We start from the raw sequence: 24,634 nt of genomic DNA, 5'->3' as shown, positions 1-24,634 counted from the left end.
GGGCCCCACCCCCTAGGCCAGGTGGAAAGGGCCTTGCAGGGAGCGGCCTTCACGACTCACAGCAATACCTGAGCTCAGTGGATCACCCAGGGTGGTTATTTATGCTTCTGATTTGCTTTATCCATTATTGAGAATAGTGTATTTGGTTCTATGTGCTTCCTCATTTTTGCTCTGTTTTTACAAGAAGATGAATAACCAGCAAGAAACTGAGGCTGATAGCAAATTTTGGGGCATTCCAAGGCAAGTTACAGATATGTTTAGAAAGATATGCCATGGTGAGGAGACAGAGCCAGAGCAGCCAGCTGAGATGTTATCACTGGAGAGTATTTCTGACCCCCCTTCTCCCAGAACCTGGTGTTTGTTGAGAGTGCAAGAGCAAAGGACTCAGAGACAATTAGCCCCTGGCGGCCACTGTAAGGGAAAGCGCTGTTGGTAGGAAGGGAGTGGAGAGGATCTCAGTTGGAGCAATGCCATTGTCTCTCGCTGTGATGATTGAATAAACTCATTAGTAAGAACTTGTCTTGTTTTTCTCTGCTTCTTGCTGCCACCAGGGGGGGGGGGAGGGATAAAATCCCCCAAAGCCTGACAATAGATATAGATGTAGATGTAGATGTAGATGTAGATGTAGATGTAGATGTAGATAGATATGATCATCATCATATTGTAAACTGCCTGATGAATTTCAGTTTTTAATGAGTCTGTGACTGAATTGCAGGCACTGCATGACAGAGTAAAATGGACCAACGTATATGTATGCGATTACTGCTCTGACTTAACTGACAAACACATGCTGGACTTGGATCCTTCACCTCCACCTGACAGTATTGAACATGTGCCGGATGCCAGAGACCCTTTGATATCAGAGCATGTCAGCCTGGAATTTCTGGGGCTCCAAAGCAAGCAATACATGCTGCATAATTAAATGCAGCATGGTGCCAATGGAAGAGCTTTTACTCGAGCAGCACAAGGATTCAATATTGTAAACCGAACATGTTATTAAGGTTTGTGTATTACATCATGTTCCTATCTCATACACATCTTATAGTGGGAGAAGCCACCAGCAAATGGAGGTAACACACTTGTCACAATACCTACCTTTACCACTTAGTCAATAGCTGGTGTTCTGTGACCCAATATGTTGTTATGTGACATGGCTGCTATTGTAGGTGTGACTTCATAATCTTTAATTACAAATGGGCACAACCTCTTAGTAGTCTTTTTCACAATGCTTGGTTTCTTCATACAAATGGCACACTCATCACAGTCTCATTAAAGCACCACAGAAAGGGACGTTTCTCCATAGGGGTGGAAATTAGCCTACAAAAAAGTGCACCAGACAGGACTTCTGCTGCATCCACAGAGAGGTGACTGAAGCAAAGGCGATTTAGACTTACCAGGAATGTAAGTAAAAAAAATTGTTCATAGAATCATAAAGTGTAGAACTGGAAGGGATTCCAAGGGTCATCTAGTCAACCCTCTTCAATGCAGGACTCTCATCAAAGTCTCTCATTCAGTTTGAAACCATAGTAGACCATGCTTTGTTTGCAAATGTCCTGTTGTTGTTGTTGTTTAGTCATTTAGTCATGTCCGACTTTTCACGACCCCATGGACCAGAGCACGCCAGGCACTCCTGTCTTCCATTGCCTCCCGCAGTTTGTTCAAATTCATGCTGGTAGCTTTGAGAACACTGTCCAACAATCTTGTCTTCTGTCTTCCCCTTCTCCTTGTGCCCTCCATCTTTCCCTCCCTTTTCCAGGGAGTCTTCTCTTCTCATGAGGTGGCCAAAGTATTGGAGCCTCAGCTTCAGGATCTGTCCTTCCAGTGAGCACTCAGGACTGATTTCCTTCAGAATGGAGAGGTTTGATCTTCTTGCAGTCCATGGGACTCTCAAGAGTCTCCTCCAGCACCATAATTCAAAAGCATCAATTCTTCGGCGATCAGCCTTCTTTATGGTCCAGCTCTCACTTCCATACATCACTACTGGGAAAACCATAGCTTTAACTATACGGACCTTTGTTGGCAAGGTGATGTCTCTGCTTTTTAAGATGTCCTAGTAGTTGTATTATTTGTCACTTCCTGTGCAGGATGCGCTCTCTCTCTCTCTCTCTCTCTCTGTGTGTGTGTGTGTTTGTGTGCGTGTAAAAACTAGTTGTATGAACATCTTAGCCTGTTTCCACACTGTCAACTTAAAACACAGCTAGGATGTTCATTTCTTTTAGTCAGGGTTGATTTGAAGCTGGGATAGATATGGATGGTAGCTAATGTCAAGTGTACACTACTGTCCAAGCCAACAGGGGGAAAGCATTGCATGCAGACTCAGATATATGCGAGATAAAAACATGTTGTTTTAGCTGAAACAGTGCCCCTCTGGAATTCATCATTCCTCAAATACCAGTGATGAGGGCTCCCCTATTCCTAGCAAGGGTGGGTGGAAAGGATGTTTTTAAATAATAATAATAATAATAATAATAATAATAATAATAATAATAATTTTTATACATTTTCCATTAAGAACATCCAATTAATAACAAATCAAATCAAATCAAAATCCAATTCAAAAGCAAAACAAAACAAAAAACTAAATTACAATCTGTTGTTTTTTTTAAATGATATTTATTAAGGTTTCAAAAAAAGGATACATAAATAAGAAAGAGAAAAAAAATAAAAAAAGAAGAATACAAAGTACAAAAAAACACACAATTAAAAACAATTCCATCTTTTCATCACTTCTCTTTCATTTACTTATTTCCCGGACCTCCTCATACCTCCCTTTTTTGTATTCCAGTTCAGTTTATTAGTCCAGCAATTCCTTTCCCTCCATTTTAATCCTAATCTTTAATCTTAATATATTATAGCATTAGTTTTTTACGTATTGAAAGTCCAATTTTTCCATATTCTTTTATACCATTACAGCTAGAAACCACTTAACTTCAATCCAACATCATTCTAACATTCATTAATTTTACAATATTTCTGTAAGTAGTCTTTAAATTTCTTCCAATCTTCTTCCACCGACTCTTCTCCCTGGTCTCGGATTCTACCAGTCATTTCCGCCAATTCCATGTAGTCCATCATTTTCATCTGCCATTCCTCCAGTGTGGGTAGGTCTTGTGTCTTCCAATGCTTTGCAATAAGTATTCTTGCTGCTGTTGTAGCATACATAAAGAAAGTTCTATCCTTCTTTGACACCGATTGGTCGACTATGCCCAGGAGGAAGGCCTCTGGTTTCTTCAAGAAGGTATATTTAAATACCTTTTTTAATTCATTATAAATCATCTCCCAGAAAACCTTAATCCTTGGGCACGTCCACTAAAGGTGAAAGAATGTACCTTCAGTTTCTTTACATTTCCAACATTTATTATCAGGCAAATGGTAGATTTTTGCAAGCTTTACTGGGGTTATGTACCACCTGTATATCATTTTCATAATATTCTCTCTTAAGGCATTACATGCGGTAAACTTCATACCTGTGGTCCACAACTGTTCCCAGTCAGCCATCATTATGTTATGTCCAACGTCTTGTGCCCATTTAATCATAGCAGATTTCACCGTTTCATCCTGAATTATTACAATCTGAATTATTTATTATTACCGTATTTTTCACTCTATAGGACGCACTTTTTCCCCTCCAAAAATTAGGGCGAAATGTGTGTGCGTCCTATGGAACGAATGCAGGCTCCTTGGCTTCAGCGATAGCAACGCGAAGGCTCCGAAGCGCAGAGGGAGCCTTCTCGCTCTCCACGTGTCAGGGAACGGACATCGGAGCTAGAGGCGGAGGGAAGGCTCTCAAATGATGCTGGAGAAGGGCCCAGCAGAGAGAGAGAGGCAGCTCAGCAGATGGGGAAGCAATTCAGCGCAACACCAGGAATAAAGAGGGGCAGATGGGGGAATCGGCGAGAGGGCTCCCAGACTCTTCACCGGACACCAGCAGGGAGAGCACGGGTCCTCCGCTACCCACGCCCTCCCTGCGCAGAAGACTTCCGCGCAGAGAGAGTAGGAGGAGACTGGGTGTCAAACAACTTTTATGTTGGAAAAGGTTTAAGAAACGCCCACTGACGGATTCTGCTAGCGACTGAGGCAGCCACGAAGTGAAGGGCTGTCCAGACTGAAAGGTTTAACAAGGCAACAAAGCCAGGAGAGGTGGCAACTTACGCACAAGCAACCCATACTCATTACACCACGCTTCCCGGATAGCCTCCAGAAGCCTTCGGAGTGCAGCGCGAGTTCCCACTGCGCTCCGCAGGCTTCAGGTTCCTTTCGCTGAAGCCAGGAGAGCAAGACTCTCCCAGCTTCAGCAGAAAGGGAGAGCTGAGCAGCAACCCTTAAGCCAAGCGGGAGGAGAAATGGAAGGGGTTCCGTTTTTCATGCAGCTTCGCTGAAGGGGTGCTGAGCAGAGAGGGTGAGAATTTTTTTTTCGTGTTCTCCCCCTCTAAAACAAGGTGCATCTAATGGAGCGAAAAATATGGTAGATTTCACATGGACTTCCCATATTCTGGACCTCTGAAGAACTCATCTCACATAATGATATGATGGCTGAGTATTGTGGCATGATCTCCAATAACCCAGAAGCATGGTTCGCCAGAAGCAGCTTAGTCCTGCTGGCCACATGCTGGCCAGCTTAGTCCTGCTGGGAGCTGTACGCCGGCTCCCTTTGCCAATAAAGTGAGATGAGCGCCGCAACCTCAGAGTCGGCCATGACTGGACCTAATGGTCAGGGGTCCCTTTACCTTTACCTATGTTTCCAACACAGCATGTCGACCTGCGTCTTTTGGCCCATGATCACAGATTGCAGGAATACCTTATCTGGCCTCATAACAGCTATGAGATTACTTTCTACATTCTTCCTCAGGGATCTAAAAAATGGGGCCAACTGGATAAAGTGACATCTGATTTCTGTGCTGTAACTGCATATAATTGCTTCTGACTTTAATGCCAGAATAGGACAAGGTGTAGGAAACTGGGTCTCCAACTTGATGATTTCTTCAGGTACAAAGATACCAGAAAACAGGGCCCCACCCGAACACATGGCCAATCAAGCACTCCCACACAAAGCTTTTATGCTCCCATGTGACACTGCAATCAAACCCACGTGACACCCTTGCTGGAGTGTTCATGGCCCTCCACTGCCACTCCCCACACATCATCTTCCTCTGCATGCACACAGCAGCCACAGCAAGGAACTATGACACCACCAAAGGGTTATTTAAATAAGGAAGGAAGGAAGTACAGAGCCCCAAAATGCCCAGTAGCACAGAGTGCTCTGTTTGGGGGGTGAATTTGTCCACTGGGTGAATTAATGCAGCATATAATCTCCACCCACTTACCTGTGCATGAAAAGATGGACTTATGTTGGTGTAGGCAGGATTCAACCAGCATGGGCTTATCTGTGCCATGTGTGTGTGTATCTGTCTCTCTGTGCATGCCGCAAGGCACTGTGGCCTGTATTTTTATCATAATGCAAACTTGAATGTCATTCTGTTGTACTATGGACTTCACTTGTGGAACGCATGTCTAAAAAGGTGGCCACCTCAGCACTTCCACGAAATCCTACTTGAAAAGGATTGGCAGAGAACTATGCTTGTGATCTGTAACAGTGCAATATCTTTGGAATAATGACACTTATATAGCGTCCACAATATTTCCTAAATAAGCGTTATATAAAATGCATTTTCTTTCTATTTGGGGCTTCTTTTTTCAGGGCTGAAGATACTTTTTGATTCCATCAATTTGAAAGATTTCAATAAAGCTGAATGTGTGGAAATTTTGAAGAAAGGCCATTTACTGGGCATTTCCCCTGGTGGAGGTAGAGAATCAAACTTTAGTAATGACTACAACATAATGTGGGGTAACAGCACAGGTTTCGCTCGGGATAGCTTTCGAGGCAAAAGTGGTGAGTGATCTTTGTGCAATTTGCATTGCCTTCATGATTATCCTAGATAAGACGTAATGTGTTGACATCCTTGATCTAGCATCCTAAGTAGTTGAGGATGGCTAATATCCTGTTTGGGGGTCAAATGATATCTGGAGTTCCAAGTATTTCCTACTCCTGCTTTTTTTAAAAAAAAAGCTATTGAAATCACTTACATTTAAAAAGAAAAATAGCTTTTTTCCTCTTCAATTCCTGAAACTCTGGAGGACAGCATGTGCAATTTGAAGTCAATTGCATCTGGCTTGTCATTGTAATCCTAGATGGGGAGCATTATTCCTAGTCCTTAACCAAAATAAAGGTGGAGCGGGTGGGGTGAAGGAATTCTCCAGTTCTCACCTTTCTTTTGATTTTGTATTTCTTCTTATTTTCTTTCAGCCCATCATCCCTATGTTTATACAAAACGTTTGTGAAACATTCAGGAACATTGGAAAGTCAAGTGAGCAAAATATCTTATATTCTTTGGTTGATCAAGAGATCTGATGTCAGGCAATAAACTACTAGTAGTTTATTCAATGTACACTTCTCTGCAAAAGTTGTGCTGTCTCTTAAAAATATGCACTCAAATTATTTAACCTCATGTCTGGGATGGATTGATTGGGATTGCTAAAAACTCAGAATGCCAACTAATTTCAAATTTGATATGGGATCGCTTTCTTACAGACTCTTTTCCCTTTCATACATAGGGTTGATAAGATGGTTATATGAGAAAACAAGACTTCTCTACCTTCCCATATATGGAGGACTTCCAGTGAAACTGAGGACATATATTGGAGAACCCATCCCATATGATCCAAATATAAAAGCTGCAGAGCTGGCTGAAAAAGTAAGTTAACTCTACACAAGGAAGTAAAAAAGCAGAATATTGTTTTCCTGTTGGTTTCTCTCTTTCAGTTGTATAAATTGAATTCTGACTACTGACTTACTCATTCTATATGACCAGAGATCGGGTTCATTATATAGACTTTTGTGCATTATGTTCATCACTCAGCTTTCCCTCTCTGTAAATTGTTGAGACCATGAAAAACCTATGCATTTTATGTAGTGCTGCACAAAGATCTGCTCATGCAGTAGAACTTCTTCTGCCCACCATATGCCCCAGAACAGGGGTCTGCAACCTTTAAGACAAAAAGAGCCACTTGGACCCGTTTCCGAAGAAAAACAACAACTGGGAGCCGCAAAACCATTGCGACATTTAAAACAAATATAACAATGCATATATTGTTTCTTACCTTAATGCTATATATACAGGATCGTGCAGTCAGCTGTCAATCTCAAGAAAAAAAAGACAAATTAATAGCTAATTAAAATATTTAATTTACAACCAGGTAACCAGGTTAATGGGACTTTTGCTCCTGAACCTCAGTGCTCAGTGTCTGCACATCAGGGCTGTAAGACGTCACCTTCATTTTCACACAGGCTTGCAAGCTGTCATCTGTGAGGCGTGATCGATGTTTGTTTTTAATATAGTTCATGTTGGAGAAGACCTGCTCACATACATATGTGGAACCGAAGATCGAGAGGACTCCAAATGCATACTTTTTCATGTTTATATAAGTGTTGGGGATGGCATTCCATGTTTCGAATACAAGTTTGTCCTGTTTGGGAAGGTTTTCAATATCACTCCATTTATGATTCTGAGCCAGAATGGCCTTCTGACGGGCAACATCCTCAAGAGTAGCGGTCAAGCATTTGAACTTGGACACCCATATATCTTTGTCGGCTATATCTGCCAGTTCCAGCTCAAGATCAGGTTGACTTACACCTGGAAATGCAGTCATATTCAATAGGGATGGATCGATCGCCAGGGGAGTGACAGGGAAGGATAATGTGTTTTTTTCCTCTCTGAACCCACAGAATCGTTTCCCAAACGAGCTTTGCATTGCGGTGATTGCAGACTTGAAATATTCCAAATTTATCGTATCATGACTTTGTTTGAACTCTCTCAAAGAGGGAAAGTGAGACAGTGTACCTCTCTGGAAATCTTTGACAAACACTGTCAACTTGCGCTCGAATGCCAAAACCTCCTCCAGCATGTGCAGGGCTGTGCCTCCTTTCCCCTGAAGGTTGTATTTAGCGTGTTTAGATGGGCTGTCATGTCTACCATAAAATGTAATTTTTCCAGCCACTCTGGCTGTTCCAGCTCAGCAAAGGTAAGCTCTTTGCTGGCCAGGAAGGTTTTTACTTCTTCCAAACATGTGACAAAGCATTTTAGCACCTCGCCTCTGGACAACCACCGGACCTTGTTGTGGAGCAGGAGGTCAGAATATGTGCTTTCCACCTCATCCAATAGCAAACGCAACTGGCGGTGGTTTAAACCCTTTGCCATTATCTTATTAACAATCTGAATGATCACATCCATCACTTTTGTGCATTCGGGGGGAAATGTTTGAGCACACAATGCCTCTTGGTGCAGGATGCAATGAAATGACAGCAGCGTTCTACCCAGTGCCTTCTGCAGTAGAGCCACAAAGCCCTTCTGTGCTCCTCTCATGCTCGGTGCCCCATCAGTAGCCACTGAGACCAGGTGGTTGGTGTTTATTTTTTTAGCACTTAAAAAGTCCAGGACAGCCTTACAGATATCCTCACCCCTTGTTTGGTCTTTTAGTGGTATCAGCTCAATCAGTTCTTCCTGTGGCCCAAAAGAGTTCACATATCGGCAGAACAGTGCTATTTGTTCAATATCACCTTTATCTTTGGACTCATCACAGGTGATGGAGTACACCACAGCTGAATTAATGTCTTGAATTTGCTGTTTGCTAATGTTTTCTGCCATTTTTAGGGTTCTGTCTTTAACAGTCTTCACAGACAGAGGCATGTCTTTGATTTTCTGCACAATTTCATTCTTGTTTTTGAAGTCCATGTATAGATGTTCCGAAATCTTAATGAATGCTTCTTTTATATAATCTCCATCTGTGAACGGCTTCCCGTGCTTGACTATTTCCTGAGCGGCTACAAAACTAGCATATGTTGTGGAATTTGCAGACTTCACCCAATTCTTGAAATTATTTTTGCTCCTATCAACCTTCCTCATAAGTTCTACAACGGCTTTTCGTCTCTCATCTCCATCTGGATATTTTTCAGCAAAGGCTGTGTGTTTATTCTGGAAATGTCTTGCAATATTTGACTTTTTGTTGTTTGCAAATTTCTCACCACATATTAAGCATACTGGTAAACCAGTCTTGTCAGTAGAGAATGCAAATGATTCTGTCCATGTATCATTAAACATTCTGTTTTCTTCAGAAATTTTTCTTTTCTTGCCTTTATCCATGGCTGGCCTACCAGGGGTCCAAAACAGGGACGTAATTAGAAATCAGAGGGCCCCATAGCAAAATTTGCTATGCCCAATAATCAATGCCCCAAAATGCCACAGAAAATTAATCAGGGCCCCAGTGTACCATAAATCATAATCAGTGCCTGATGTAAATAATAATTAATAATGAGGGCCCAATGCCATCCTCGTCATTATAAAAATACCTTTTTTGACACTTTTTATTATTTCTTTGTTTGACCCCTCAGAATTACTCCTCCTCATAGAAATAAACGTTAAATTAACAAGTTACCTTTTTTTGAGTGTGTGTTCTTCACTCCCCTTCAAAACAGTGACCAGCGTACATGCCCCCTTTCAATGCAGCCTGCTTACAAAGGCAGGACGACAAAGACTGGCAAGAAGCTGCTGCATAACGTTCCCCAAGGAAAGCGTTAGCTATTCACCAAACTTTCCCCTGCTTAAGTTTAAAAAGGGGCTTCAAGCAACTAAAAAGGGGCTTCAGGCAACTAACTCCCACGTGGAATTGCCTATAGTAAGATGGCGGCCGCCTCAGAAGACCACGTGGGCAGATAAGATGGCTGCCGGGACGATCCGGTTACCCAGCAACAGCACAGCTGCTTCCGACGCTTTTAGAGCCTCAACCTTCCGCGTTAAAGAAAGCAGCCCGCAAAGCAAGCGTTGGAGTGCCGAAGCCACCTCACCCCCACAAGGAGAATGCTGCGCGCGTGACCAAATAGCGAGGACTTACGTTGCTAGAGACAAGCCCCGACACTACCACAAGCCTCCCTCTCTTCGCGCCGCCCAGCCTCCCAAGAAAAACCCCCCGCTTCAAACGGTCACAAAGCACAAATTCCACGCGACCGCGACTTGAAATAAAAGTACCCCACAACCTGATCAGCCAGGCGCGCCGAGTCCTCCCCAGGAAAGGTAAAATGCGGCGATGAGCTTGCGTAGCGCGCTAGGCTTCCAGCAGCGAATCGAATTGGATAGGCAGCAAGCAATCCAAACGGAGAGGTTTTCGGCGCGATCAAGGTGCCCCCGGTAGATAAGGGAGTGATCCACTCGTAAGCGGCTTTTTGCGTGTTTCCACCCGGAAAATGCGCCTCCTCCCCTCGCCTCCGCCCCGGAGCCGCAGCAAAGGTGTTAAAGAGCCGCATGCGGCTCTGGAGCTGCTGGTTGCCGACCCCTGCCCCAGAATCTGCCCCATAGGGTTCTTCCAAGCCCCCTCCCCGGTGGGGGACCCAGTAAGCACTCTACGCTCTTAAGCCTCAATAAAACTATTACTGAAGAAATTCTGATGTTTGTGTGACTTACTGCAACTCTGCACGTGAATGTGACTCCATTCTACTCTACTATTTTACCCGTGCCCTGCTGTGCTGTTTTCAGGCATGGAACCAGGAGGTGACTGATTTCTGTCACTAGCCCTGTTAGCCATTGCCATTTGAAGAGAACGAGGGAGGTGTTCATAGTGAGTTCAGGCACCTCTTTTTCTGGAAAAATAGCACTGAGCATAGTGAAATATAACTCAATAGCATTTCTACCGTTTTCCTCACATAGCTGGAGGTAACAGCTGTGCAGGATAATACGTACCAAGCAGCCCAAGGCCCTTATGTTTGGTTGTATCTCTGCCATTCTCATACAGTGCTCTTGGTAAACATAAAGAGTGTGGGCTGGATTCACTGAGAGATGAGCAGTTTCCTAGTGGGGGTTCCTCACCCTGGCTGCTCTGGCCCAACCCTCCATGTTGAAGAAACCACTTTTGAGGGTTGAGAGACAAGGACTCTCGTGCAACACATCTAATTATACATAGACATTTGCATGAAAGAAGTTACATATTGTGCTTCTATAGCTGGAATAAATGGGTTGCCTCTGGTTCTGATCCCTTTAGCTTTTTCTTCACAGATATTAATAACTGTGAACACCTATTTAGCAATATATTCCTATAACACAATGTATTCCTTTGTTCTTCTTTCAACAGGCAAAGACCGCAATTGAAAATCTTAGGGATAAATACCAAAAAAGCCCAGGAAATATGTTAAGAGCTCTTTCAGAACGATTTGATAAGCATTACAAAGCTAACTAGTCCATATAAAACAGTTGCAGTGTTTCTGACGAGATGTCTGTTATAGGAAGCATTAATAATTATGTTATTAAAGCTAAGCTGATATACACAGAATTGTGCTGTATTGTTTATTAATTATCTGGAAGGGACCCTAGCTCAGTAACCCAGCACCTGCTGTGTGTTCAGAAGGTCCTAGGTTTTCAAAGACATACGAGTGCTTTCTTGCCCTATCCTGCAATACTCCCAGAATGCCCCTTTTATAATGGGAAGGCGAGTGCTTAACTGAAACATGAAATAATATTACAAGTGAAAGAGTAATGTCTCTTTTATTCACATCTCTTTTATGTTTATAGAGATAAGCTTTCACTTGGTTTGAACCTGTGGGCTGCAGACCTCTGCAGTACACAGAGTTATCCCAAGGGGTCAACAAAGCAGCTGTGGCTGGCTGGTCCTGGTCAAGGGCCCAGGAACTCAGAGGCCTGTTCGTCTAGCACCCATTAGCTGGCTTTCTCCCAATAGGATGTCTGTGGAGGAAGGCATGAGGTGCATCTGCTCTCGAAAAGGAGTGATTCAGCTTCAAGCGGGTTGGCATAGATGACCTTTGTGGTTCACCCCAACTCTATTATTCTATGATTCCTATGAGGCATCCCAAAACAAATCTATATGAATGTTTACTACATTGGGAACAATTCCACATTTAAAAATGTGATTATACACACACACACCCTCAGGTGAACAACAACAAATGACACATTACACTGTGCCATTTATTAACAGAAATAAAGACAATATGGAAAAGCCATGTGTGAAAAACTAAGTACATCTTATTATTAAATAGCTTGTAGAACCACATTTAGCAACAATAAGAAGCTATCATTTTCTGTAGGACTTTATCAGTCTCTCACATCACTTCAGCTCATTGAAGTTTGCTGGCATCTGTTTATGCACAGCTATCTTAAGGTCTTGCGCAGCATTTCAATTGGGCTGAGGTCTGGACTTTGACTAGGTCATTGATTCTGTTCTTTTCCAGCCATTATGTGATAGATTTCCTGGTATGCTTGGGATCCTTGTCCTGTTAACAGCATGACCCAATTTTGGCCAAGCTATAGCTGTCAGCAAATTGCCTCACATTTGACTCTAGAATACTTTGGTATACAGAGGAGTTCATGGTTGACTCAATGACTACAAGGTTCCTAGCTCCTGTGCCTACAAAACAAGCCCAAATCACCACCCCAAGCTGCTTGTGCTGATATGCTGTTTGGTTTTCGTCAAAGGTGGTGCTGTGCATTAAGGCCAGACATCTCCACTTTGGTCTCGTCTGTACAAAGGACATTGTTCCAGAAGTCTTGTGGTTTTTTCAGATGCAACTTTGCAAACCTAAGCCATGCTGCCATGTATTGAATAATAGGATTATTCAGAAGGTATTGAATAATCAGGATCAGGTGCACAACCTTAGAGTCATTTTGAACTCACATCTGTCCATGGATGAACAGGTTAATTCTGTGTTGATTCTGGTAGCTAGACTGGTGATAAGGAGCGGCCGCTGGCACCATATAACACCCAGCATGGAAGATCTACGTATATTGGCTCCCTGTACATTTCTGAGCACAATTCAAAGTGTTGGTGTTGGTGTTAACCTTTAAAGCCCTAAATGGCCCTGCCACTGTATACCTGAGGAGTGTCTCCACCCTCATCATTCAGCCTGTGAACTAAGATCCAGTTCTGAGGGCCTTCCGGCGGTTCCCTCACTGCAAGACGTGATGTTACAAGGAATCAGGCAAGCTGCCTTCATAGTTGGGAGTGGCTCCCGCCCTGTGGAACACCCTCATCTGATGTCAAATAGATAAACAACTACACAAATTTCTGAAGACATCTGAATGCAATCCTGTATCAGGAAGCTTTTAATCGATGATGTGTTGCTGTGTTTTTATTATGTTCTTAGCTGCCCAGAGTTGCTGGAGCAACCAGGCTTACACTTACACACACACACACCTTTATCTTTTAGCTCCTGAAAGACTCAAGTTTCCATCTTAGCTGATTTGTTTCTGCCATAGCCTCAATTATGAATACCAGAGTAGGCTGATCAGGATTTAAGAATTTGTTGGGCATTTGTTCCTGAAGATGATGTGAACAAAGGCCCAAGCTTTCGATCTGAAAATCATTGGGTGTGTTGGGGAATGTTATTATAGAGATGAGAGGTAGATATTCTTTATGATGCCTGACAGTATTGGTGTCAGGGACTGGAATGAAGAAGCAGACAGATGAGAGGAATCTCTCCCCCCCCCCCTTCTCCTGGAGCTGACAGGGGGGAGAGAGACAGCTATGAATTGCAGCCAAACTATGAGAGAGAAAACCAGGTAGAGATGGGAGATCCTCCATCCCCTAGGATGCAGCGGTCGCTGAGGGTACCAGAGCAGCGTACGCAACAATGTTTGGCAATGGAAAGCTTCCGTAGGAGTCGATGCTGCTGGGGGAGGGGAAATGAGGAGGAGTCAGAATGAATAATTCCATGATGGTGTAAAGACTGGAATTCTTTGTGTTACAGCAGTGACTGAATAAATCATACTTAAAAGCCTTCTTGTTTTCTCCTGGCTCCTTGAAAACATCAGGAAGGGAGGGAGAGATTCCTCGGGCCTGACAATTAGAGTCATTTGCAAAGTGCCGTGGATGTAGATTGCGCCATGGCAATAATAATTTAGTGCAAGTTTAGTCACAGTATGCTTCTTAGTCTTTACACGGTTTAATTTATTTAGATTTATATCCTGCTTTTTGACAAAATTCCTCAAAGTGACTGGTTCCTTTTACTAAAATAATGATGCTAGAATAATGGAATCTGCAGAAATATCTACAGAAAATATCCAAGTAAGCAGTCATGGGGAAATCAATCACACTTGTTGCAATTTTTATGTGGTATTCATTCAGCAGTGGCTCCATTCTTGTCACCCTGATAGCATCATTGATTGAAGTTCTCACTGCCCACATAGTGAGAGTTTCCACAATCCAGGGTGGATATCACCTTAGTGGGGTGTGTCACCCCATTTCAAAACCACGCCAGCTTAGTTGGAGGTGTGGGTGTACCTAGCCATTAAGGAGGCACAGCAACTGCAGAACACATTTTCTTACCTGCCACTGTATGGCACAATGATGAATGACAGGAGTAGCTGGAGGTAAAGGGGGAAAGACAAGTTGGGAATGAGGTCAGCACAGTATATGCAGACGAGAAGGACTGGCTCCATCAATGTGTTTGAATCACATCCATCTTGCCACTATCTTCCTCGCTCATCTGCTGCATCATGATAAGTACTTTGATCCTGACTTAAAGCAACCAAGTCAAATACCAGGAATGATTTATCCCCCTTGTACAATTTTGAAGCAGTTATTCCCCATATTCTTTCTGTTCCCTTCACTACCATCTTACCTACATATTGGAGAAACAACTGGCTTCTCCTGAATAGGCTGTTCCAAGGAAAGGAAGGAAAGGCAAAAGATAAAAAGATAAATGAAACATGATCCTTCTCTAGTCCTTTTGCAAGCTCTCATTTTCTCAGTTGCTTCCCTATACAAAGCCACTAGTTCTAGGCATTCAGGTGTCTTGAGATAGACCATTTGGCCAGTAGGAGCTGTTGCATTAGGGTGGATGAGGCAAATTCAGGCTGTGCAATTAAAGGTGATAAAACAGTAACCGGCCTTCTGCCAGTTCCTTTCTGCCTGCCTTCACAAATATGACATGGGGATGCCACTGCCTGGCAGTTTCCTCCTCCTCAGTTTCTGTTGCCATTGTAGTACTCAGCATGGACAAGGACTGGGGGCATCACTAGAATCAGTGGCTCTGGGTTTCCTTCCTGTTGGCATTCCTGCCTTCTGCACTACCCATCCCAACAGGGACCAGCTAGCACTGATTTCGTGCACCCCGGTCCCTTAAAAAACAGGTGCCTTTTCCCCCCTACAGCAATGTGCCTAAAAGAACCTTTACCTAGTTGGCCTTTGCAAGGGTTGGTTGGCTTCTGTGTCTTGGCTACTTTCTTATCACTTTCATGTTTTTTGAGAAATAAACGTTAATACCTTCTTCCAATGATGTTGTCTTCTTGTTTCTTTAAAGGTGCAAGGAAATTTTTATGTGAGGGGAAACAATACTTCAGTCAGCAAGGGTTGCTTGGCCAAATTGCCCCATGGTGTCACATAATCTTGGTCAGATGCCTCCATCAGCAATCTAGCCACCTATTCTACACCTGCTGGTATTTCTTCATCAGGCCCAAGGGCAGTTCCACACAGAACACATTACAGAAATACAGCCTCAAGTTACCAACCAACACCTGGAACACAGTGCTCAAGTGGGAACCTGGCCTTGCAGTTGGTTCATTTTATGATGAAGGTACCATAATCATATTGTTTCTGTTTTAAATATTTTATTTTCCACTCTATTTCTTGATTTATTATCATTGAGAACTGTGTTTATAATATTTTAATATCCTGTTTCACTAACTCTTTTCTTGGGGAATTTATTAGTTCTTTTTCTTTTCTTTTTATTTCTTCTAAGATTTCTTGCTTTTTCAACTCTCTCATCTTTTTTGGTATGTGCTTTGCGGAATAAGCCCCCCATATAACTGCCTTACTCGCATCTCATACTACTTTTAAATCTGTCTTCTCATTTAAATTAATTTCAAAATAATCCATTAGCATCTCCCCCCGCTTTTCTAATATTTCTTGATCGTTAAATAAATTATCATTTAATCTCCATCTCACTGGGAAACCTTGCCCTGTTCTTAATTCCACAATAATAGAGTTGTGATCTGATAATGTCCGATGTAGAATTTCTACCTTCTTTACCTTAATAGAAAAATCTCTAGAAGTCCATCCAGAGTCTGTTCTGCTCGTAATTATTCACGCTAAAATAAAATGTGAATTGTCTGGTCAGTGTGTGTTTTGCTCTCCAAATATCAATGAGGGTTAAATTGTCTGTTATCTGAAAAAAGGCATTGGGTATCGCTTTTTCTTATAGTTGTATCCCATTCCAGGGAAGCTACGCTATTCATATCTCCCATCAATATTATATTTCAATTCATATTTTCCTTCCCCCCCAAATGCTTTTTATTGAGTTTTTTTCACAAATATAAATAAAACTTAATATTTTACAATCAACATTTTGTTTTGTTTTTTTTTAAATATATTTATTGAGAGTATAATAGTTACAGGGGAAAAAAGGAAAGAAACAGTAAAAAATTCGCAATAAATCAAAACTAAAAAGAAAAAAAAGAAAAAAAGAAAACAAAAAAACAATACAACAAAACATCAAGAAAAGCAAAAACATTTAAGAAAAACACATCTAATATCTCTATAGCTCTACCTTTCATTTACTTGTATCATCGACCTCCTCACGCCTCCCTTTTTTGTATTCTTGTTCAATTAGCTGTTTCAGCAAATCCTTTTCATCTTTCTCAATTTTTGTTCTATAATTTATCTTAACACAATCTGACCTTAAATTTTACACTTTTGACCCATTAACAATCTATTTTTACTTAGTTCTTTATAACATTTCTGCTGAAACCATGTAACTTCATTCCAACATCCTTCTAACATTCATTAATTTTACAATATTTCTGTAAATATACTTTGAATTTTTTCCAATCTTCTTCCACCGACTCTTCTCCCTGGTCTCGGATTCTGCCAGTCATTTCTGCCAATTCCATGTAGTCCATCAGCTTCATCTGCCATTCTTCCCGGGTGGGTAAATCTTGTGTCTTCCAGTGCTTTGCGATGAGTATTCTTGCTGCTGTTGTAGCATACATAAAAAAAGTTCTATCCTTCTTTGGCACCAGTTGACCGACCATGCCCAGGAGAAAGGCCTCTGGTTTCTTCAGGAAGGTATATTTAAATACCTTTTTCATTTCATTATAGATCATCTCCCAGAATGCCTTAATCTTTGGACATGTCCACCAAAGGTGAAAGAATGTACCTTTAGTTTCATTACATTTCCAACATTTATTATCGGGCAAATGGTAGATTTTTGCAAGCTTGACTGGTGTTATGTACCACCTGTAGATCATTTTCATTAAATTCTCTTTTAAGGCATTACATGCCGTAAACTTCATACCTGTGGTCCATAACTGTTCCCAGTCAGCCATCATAATATTATGTCCAACATCTTGTGCCCATTTAATCATAGCAGATTTCACCGTTTCATCTTGAGTATTCCATTTCAACAGCAAGTTATACATTCTTGACAAATTCTTAACTTTAGAATCTAACAATTCTATTTCCAATTTTGATTTTTCCACCTGGAAGCCTAATTTTTTGTCCAGTTATATGCCTCCATTATTTGATAGTAATGGAGCCAATCTCGCACTCTATTTTTTAATTTTTCAAAGCTCTGCAGTTTTAGTCTATCTCCCTCTTGTTCCAGAATTTCCCAATACTTCGGCCATTTGGCCTCCATATTGAATTTTTTCTGAGCCTTTGCTTCCATTGGTGACAGCCATCTCGGGGTTTTATTTTCTAACAGGTCTTTGTATCTTATCCAGACATTAAACAGTGCTTTCCTGACAATATGGTTTTTAAACGCTTTATGTGCTTTAACCTTGTCATACCACAAATACGCATGCCAACCAAATACATTGTTAAAACCTTCCAAATCCAACACGTCGGTATTTTCAAGAAGCATCCATTCTTTCAGCCAACAAAAAGTGGCTGATTCATAATAAAGTTTAAGGTCTGGCAGGGCAAATCCACCTCTTTCTTTATCATCAGTTAATATCTTAAATTTTATACGAGGCTTCTTGCCCTGCCAGACAAATCTAGAGATATCTCTCTGCCACTTCTTGAAACAGTCCATTTTGTCCAAAATTTGCAGTGTTTGGAACAAAAACAGCATTCTTGGCAATACATTCATTTTTATCGCAACGATTCGGCCTAACAACGATAACTTCAAATTTGACCATATTTCTAAATCCTTTTTTACTCCAGTCCAACATTTTTCATAGTTATCCTTAAATAAATTCACATTCTTAGCAGTCATGTTAACCCCTAAATATTTCACTTTCTTAACCAGTGTCAATCCTGTCTCCTTCTGAAACTTATCTCTCTCAATCTCAGTTAAATTCTTCTCTAGAACCTTAGTTTTTGTCTTATTCAACTTAAAACCTGCTACCTGACCAAATTCTTGAATCAGTTCTAATACTCTTTTGGTGCTAGATTCTGGCTCCTGTAAAGTCAATACCAGATTGTCAGCAAATGCTTTCAATTTGTACTGTTTGGCTCCCACTTGTATACCTTTTACCAATTGGTCCCTTCTAATCATATTTAACAAAACCTCCAGGACCGATATAAAAAGCAATGGAGAGATTGGGCAACCTTGTCATGTTCCTTTCTCAATCTTAAATTCTTCCGTCACTACATTGTTCACAATTAATTTAGCCTTCTGTTCTGAGTAAATTGCACCTATACCGTTTCCAAAACCTTGACCAACCCCCATCCCCAATAAATTCTTCTTCATAAAACTCCAGGAAATGTTGTCAAAGGCTTTCTCCGCATCCACAAATATCAAAACTGCTTTGGTATTAATCTTCACTTGTAGTTTTTCTAAAATGTTAATTATATTCCTCGTATTGTCAGACAAATGTCTGCCCGGGAGAAAGCCCGCTTGGTCTTTATGGATTTCTTCTGCTAACACCTTTTTTAATCTTTTAGCCAAAATGTCTGCAAAAATCTTATAATCCACATTAAGCAATGATATGGGGTGGTAGTTCTTGAGCTGTGTCTTTTCAGTCTCTGTTTTCGGTATAAGTGTGATGTAAGCTTCCTTCCACGACTCTGGTGCCCTTTTCCCTTCCAATATTTCGTTACAGACTTCCTTCAAAGGTTGTATTAACCATTCTTTCAGAGATCTATAATATCTTGAAGTCAGTCCATCCGGTCCTGGAGATTTACCCAATTGCATGTTCTGAATGGCCCCTTCTACTTCCTGTTCCGTTATTTTGTAATTCAACATTAACTTGTTTTCTTGGGAAATTTTTTGTAGTCCATTCCTTTTCAAAAATTTATTGATGTCCATTTCTTTCTGCTTCTCCTGTGTATATAGTTGTTTAAAATACCTCTGGAAGCACTTTCTAATTTCTACTGGATTCTGTATAATCTTTCCTTCCACTTCCAAATTCGTAATGGTATTAAGTTTTTGTCTTTTTTTCATTTGCCAAGCCAACAGTTTCCCGCACTTATTTGCCAATTCAAATGTCTTTTGTCTCATCTGTTTAATCTTCCATTCTATTTCCTGATTCATCATTTTCATATATTGTACTTGATATAACTTTATCTCTTTCAAAATCTCCTGCGACTTTGGTTTCACTCTCAATTTCTTCTCTCCTTCCTTTATTTTTTCCAGGATTTTGTCTTTTTTCTCATTTTGAATTCTCTTCTTAATTGCATTCTGTTGTATCAAAAATCCTCTCATGACCGCTTTGCTTGCATCCCAGATTACTCTTTTTTCCACAGTAGTGTTCATATTTATCTCAAAATAGTCTCTCAAAGTTTTTTGGGCCTTCTTAATGAATTTCTTAAAGAAATGGGAGTGCCTGATCACCTCATCTGTCTCCTGAGAAATCTCTATGTGGGACAAGAAGCTACAGTTAGAACTGGATATGGAACAACTGATTGGTTAAAAATTGGGAAAGGAGTACGGCAAGGCTGTATATTGTCTCCCTGCTTATTTAACTTATATGCAGAATTCATCATGCAAAAGGCTGGGCTGGATGAATCCCAAGCCGGAATTAAGATTGCTGGAAGAAATATCAACAACCTCAGATATGCAGATGACACAACTTTGATGGCAGAAAGTGAAGAGGAATTAAAGAAACTTTTAATGAGGGTGAAAGAGCAGAGCGCAAAATATGGTCTGAAGCTCAACATCAAAAAAACGAAGATCATGGCCACTGGGCCCATCACCTCCTGGCAAATAGAAGGGGAAGAAATGGAGGCAGTGAGAGATTTTACTTTCTTGGGCTCCATGATCACTGCAGATGGTGACAGCAGTCACGAAATTAAAAGACGCCTGCTCCTTGGGAGAAAGGCAATGGCAAACCTAGACAACATCTTAAAAAGCAGAGACATCACCTTGCCAACAAAGGTCCGTATGGTAAAGGCCATGGTTTTTCCAGTAGTGATGTATGGAAGTGAGAGCTGGACCATAAAGAAGGCTGATTGCGGAAGAATTGATGCTTTTGAATTATGGTGCTGGAGGAGACTCTTGAGAGTCCCATGGACTGCAAGAAGATCAAACCTCTCCATTCTTAAGGAAATCAGCCCTGAGTGCTCACTGGAAGGACAGATCCTGAAGCTGAGGCTCCAATACTTTGGCCACCTCATGAGAAGAGAAGACTCCCTGGAAAAGACCCTGATGTTGGGAAAGATGGAGGGCACAAGGAGAAGGGGACGACAGAGAATGAGATGGTTGGATGGTGTTCTTGAAGCTACCAGCATGAGTTTGATCAAACTGCGGGAGGCAGTGGAGGACAGAAGAGCCTGGTGTGCTCTGGTCCATGGGGTCACGAAGAGTCGGACACGACTAAACGACTAAACAACAACAACAACAAAGTGAATTCTTCATTCCTAAATAAAGTATCATTCATTCTCCATCTAAAGGAACCAATTGGCATCAATTTCATTTCCATCTTCACGGCATTATGATCGGAGCAGGTCTTGGGACAGATTTCCACTTTGCTAGTCTTCGGAGCCAGTCCTCTGTTTACCTAGATTTGGTCAATTCTTGTCCATGTCATTTTAGCCTCAGAAAAGAAGGTTCCCTCTCTTCCCAGAGGGTTCTTCGTTCTCCAGATATCAACTAAATCCATATTTTCAGTCATATCAAAGAAAGTTTTTGGTAATCTTCCATCCTTGGTAACTATCTGTCTTTGTGCCTTATCCATATTTGTAGACACTACACCATTCATGTCTTCCATCAAAATCATATTGTAATCCATATAATCCATCAGAGTCTCATGTAACTTCTTTAAAAAATCCGATTTTCCTTCATTTGGTGCGTAGATACCTATTATCAGGAATTTTTCTCCTTGCGTTTGAATTTCAATTGCAACAAATCTTCCTTGATCATCTTTAAATATAAATTTTGGTGATAGGCTCTCCTTTGCATAGAGGACCACTCCTCTTTTTTTTACTTTATCCGATGAGATAAATTCTTGGCCTAATCTTTTATTGTTCAATAGCTTCCTGTGTAACCTTGTCACATGTGTTTCTTGTAAACAAATCAAGTCCAAATGCTCTTTTTTCAATATATGAAATACTCTCCGCCTTTTTTCAGGGGAGTTCAGTCCATTCACATTCCAACTCAAGGCCTGCAGCGCCATCATGTGGTTACTTTGGTACCCCCCCAACTGTCCCCAAAGATTGCTCCTCTTCTGTTGGTGGTGGTGTTGGCACGTTCACTGGGGGGTCCAATCCAAAAGATAATGTTGATATGTCCAACGTTCCCCTGTTTGGTGATCTTCTCTCCAATGCTCTTTGCTCTGATCCTCTATCTGGTGATCTTCTGTCCAGTGCTGTTGGTTCTTTTCCAATTCCCTTCTGCAGATCTTCTTCGTATTTAAACAGAAACTTTATTTTATCTTCTACTGATCTTATTTTTATTTTCCTTCCTTTAAAGCTGAAGGATAGGCCTTGAGGGAATTCCCACCTGAAGATGATTTTGTTCCTTCTCAACAGGGCAACCAAATTTCTAAAGTTGGACCTAAGGTCCAGAAGATGTTTTTGGATATCTTTAAATATTTCCACTCTTGACTGATGTATTACCAAAGTCTTCTCATAATGCCAGCCCAAAATTTTATCTCTCTCTTCTTTAGATCGGAGGGTAATCAAACAGTCTCTTATTCTGTTCTTCTCCTTCTTCCCTCCTCTTCCAAGTCTAAAGGCCCTCACAATTCTGAACTCCTCTTTTCCCAAATCCAAGTCCCAATAGTCTGCAAATTCCTCCGTGAGAGTCTATCAAGCAGTCTTTTTCCAGTTCAGGTACAGCTCTAATCCTCAAGTTTGTCTGTTTTTCCTTAAGCTCAATCATAGAAAGCGCCAACTTATGGTCCTCAAGTTGCTTCTGTAGATCTGGGACTCTCTCTGTTTCCAGCTGAGTTACCTTCGCTTCCACAGCAACAACCTTTTCCTTGACTTCCTCTGCGATCTGTCGAGTTGAATTAGACTCCTGAATCAATTTCTCAGTAGCTTCTGTATTTGAGTTAACTTTTTGTCCCAAACTATTTATACTTTGTGTATTCTGATTTATACTTTGTGTATTCTGATCTAATTTTTTATTCATTTGTTCCAATGATTCATTTATCTTACTCAATGCAAGTGCCAAAGCCTCTTCTGAAATCATTCCTTTTGGTTTAGAGTGCATTAATACAGTCACAGATGAAGCAGGAGGGCCAGATGTAGAAGCTCTTCGCTGCCAAGACTTCCCAGACCTTGTTGTTTTGTCTTGGATTGGCGGGTCTATTTTTTCTTTTCCATCTGCCATAACACTTAAGCCCTTCAAGGTCACTTCCACAGTCCCAGAGTCTTATCTTTAGAATTGGAAAATTCCAGTCCTTGTAGCAATTTCAAAACCCTCCTCTAGAGGGAAATAGTTACTAATTATATTATGTTAGTCCAAAATGTCGCTTTTTTAAAAAACACGATTGCACCAGTATATTTAGTATCAAGTCTCAGTTACTATCACTCAGTTTCTTTTACTCCTTTAGTCCCTTTTGAGTCAGAAGAGGATAATTGAAACAATGTATCACTCTTGTTTCACTAACTGTCAATGAGCGATCTATTCACAGTCTATGCAGCGCTCCAAAATACAACAATCTTAATGGCAGCCCGTTCCCAGGTTCTGAGTGATGGAAATTTAGCTTCTTTCCCTCTCTTTTTGCAGGCAAATATTGTCCAGAACTCCCCCCCTCTTCTCCTGCTTCCAAGGGGGGGTTCGCTATTTTTAATGCTGGAAATTTAGACGTTTAAAGTAAACTTTCCAAGGCTTTAGCTTAAGCCTGTTTGCTTCCGACTATTTACAAAGGAGGAAGGCGGACTTCCTGTTTTGAGCCTCCCCCCGTTCGTTGCCAAATTCAACTTTTAAAACTCCAATTCTTCGCTTTACTCATGGGTAGTTACTTTTAGATCCAATTGTCCACAGGAAAAAGTCAGCGCTCTCCGGCAACGGCTGCGCGGCTTCACTCCGTGGAGGTAGCAGTCGATTCAAAGCACCGCGCCACTCACCCCACTTCGCTCCGGATCCCCGAAAATGGGTTTCCCCACGAGTAGGGGAGGCGCTCTTGGTGCCCGTCCAATCCCACATTCCCAGACTTCCTCCGCCTGCGATTTTTGAAGGGTCTCCGCCTTCGCCGCGGCGGCAAGACCCGATTCCCACGGAGCCGATTCCTCTCCGATGGCGCTAACCCGGAAGTCAGCCTTAATATTTTACAATCAACATTTTGTATTCTCTTATTTATCCTGCACAGTTTCGCGCCCAGACTTCCCTCCTTCCCTGCTTCAGTTTTCCTATTTTACATCTTCTCTTGCAGATTCTTATTTACCCTCTATTCACATCACAGGATTTATGTTAACCCTGCTACCGTTTTTAAACTTCAACAACTAAATCTTATATATGCAACAAATGTACTCCAGTCTGCTTCAAACTTTGTCCCTTTTTGGTCTCAAATTTTATAAGTCATTTTAGCCAATTCTGTATATTCAAAGAATTTGATCTGCCACTCCATTACTGTTGGGATCTCCTGGGATTTCCACTTTTGGGCCATGAGTATCCTAGCTGCAGCCTTCGCATACTGGAATAATTTACGATCTTCTTTTTTCACCTCCTCTCCTATTATCCCTAGTAAGATAGCCTCTGGTTTCTTTGGAAATGTATATTTAAGAAGTTTTTTTCAGCTCATTATATATCAGATCCCAAAACTTTTTCATCTTTTCACACGTCCATCACATATGGTAGAATTCCCCATCTTTAATTTGCACTTCCAGCAGGCTTTATTACTCAATCTGTACATTTTTGCCAGTTTAACCGGGGTAATGTACCACCGGTACATCATTTCCCCTAGGTTTTCTTTTAAGTAGAGCATGCTGTAAACCTCATACCTTCGTTCCATAATCTTACCCAATTATCGTACTCAATATTGTAACCAAAGTCAATTGCCCATTTTATCATGACTTCTTTAATTAATTCATGCTTAGTATCCCATTCCAATAAATAGTCATACAATTTAGACATAAGTTTTGTTCTGCCCTCCAAAATTTCGTTTGATATTTTGAATTTTTCTCACTGAATCCCGTTTTTTATCCTCTTTTAGTAAACCATTCACCTGGTGATATTGTAGCCATCCCGTGA

General features: G+C 41.3%; 1 protein-coding gene and 1 pseudogene across 2 annotated transcripts; one reads left to right on the top strand and one right to left on the bottom strand.

Moving 5' to 3' along the window:
* The first annotated feature begins 5,338 nt into the window (after positions 1–5,338).
* On the top strand, positions 5,339–11,373 carry LOC308468980 (DGAT1/2-independent enzyme synthesizing storage lipids-like; annotated as a pseudogene). The gene is made up of 5 exons (XR_013991579.1): positions 5,339–5,348; positions 5,699–5,890; positions 6,305–6,365; positions 6,613–6,752; positions 11,176–11,373. The product of XR_013991579.1 is annotated as a DGAT1/2-independent enzyme synthesizing storage lipids-like (transcript).
* On the bottom strand, positions 6,760–9,589 carry LOC308468977 (general transcription factor II-I repeat domain-containing protein 2-like). The gene is made up of 2 exons (XM_081024307.1): positions 9,490–9,589; positions 6,760–9,204 (listed from the first exon to the last, which is right to left on the bottom strand). Exon 2 carries the CDS (start codon positions 9,195–9,197, stop codon positions 7,926–7,928), a length of 1,272 nt encoding a protein of 423 aa, XP_080880433.1. The 5' UTR covers positions 9,198–9,204; positions 9,490–9,589; the 3' UTR covers positions 6,760–7,925.
* Positions 11,374–24,634: the final 13,261 nt, after the last annotated feature.

This window comes from Podarcis pityusensis, assembly GCF_964106645.2.
Source record: "Podarcis pityusensis genome assembly, contig: HAP1_SCAFFOLD_279, whole genome shotgun sequence".
Taxonomy (NCBI): domain Eukaryota; kingdom Metazoa; phylum Chordata; class Lepidosauria; order Squamata; family Lacertidae; genus Podarcis; species Podarcis pityusensis.
This window is presented reverse-complemented; position numbering and strand designations above follow the sequence as displayed.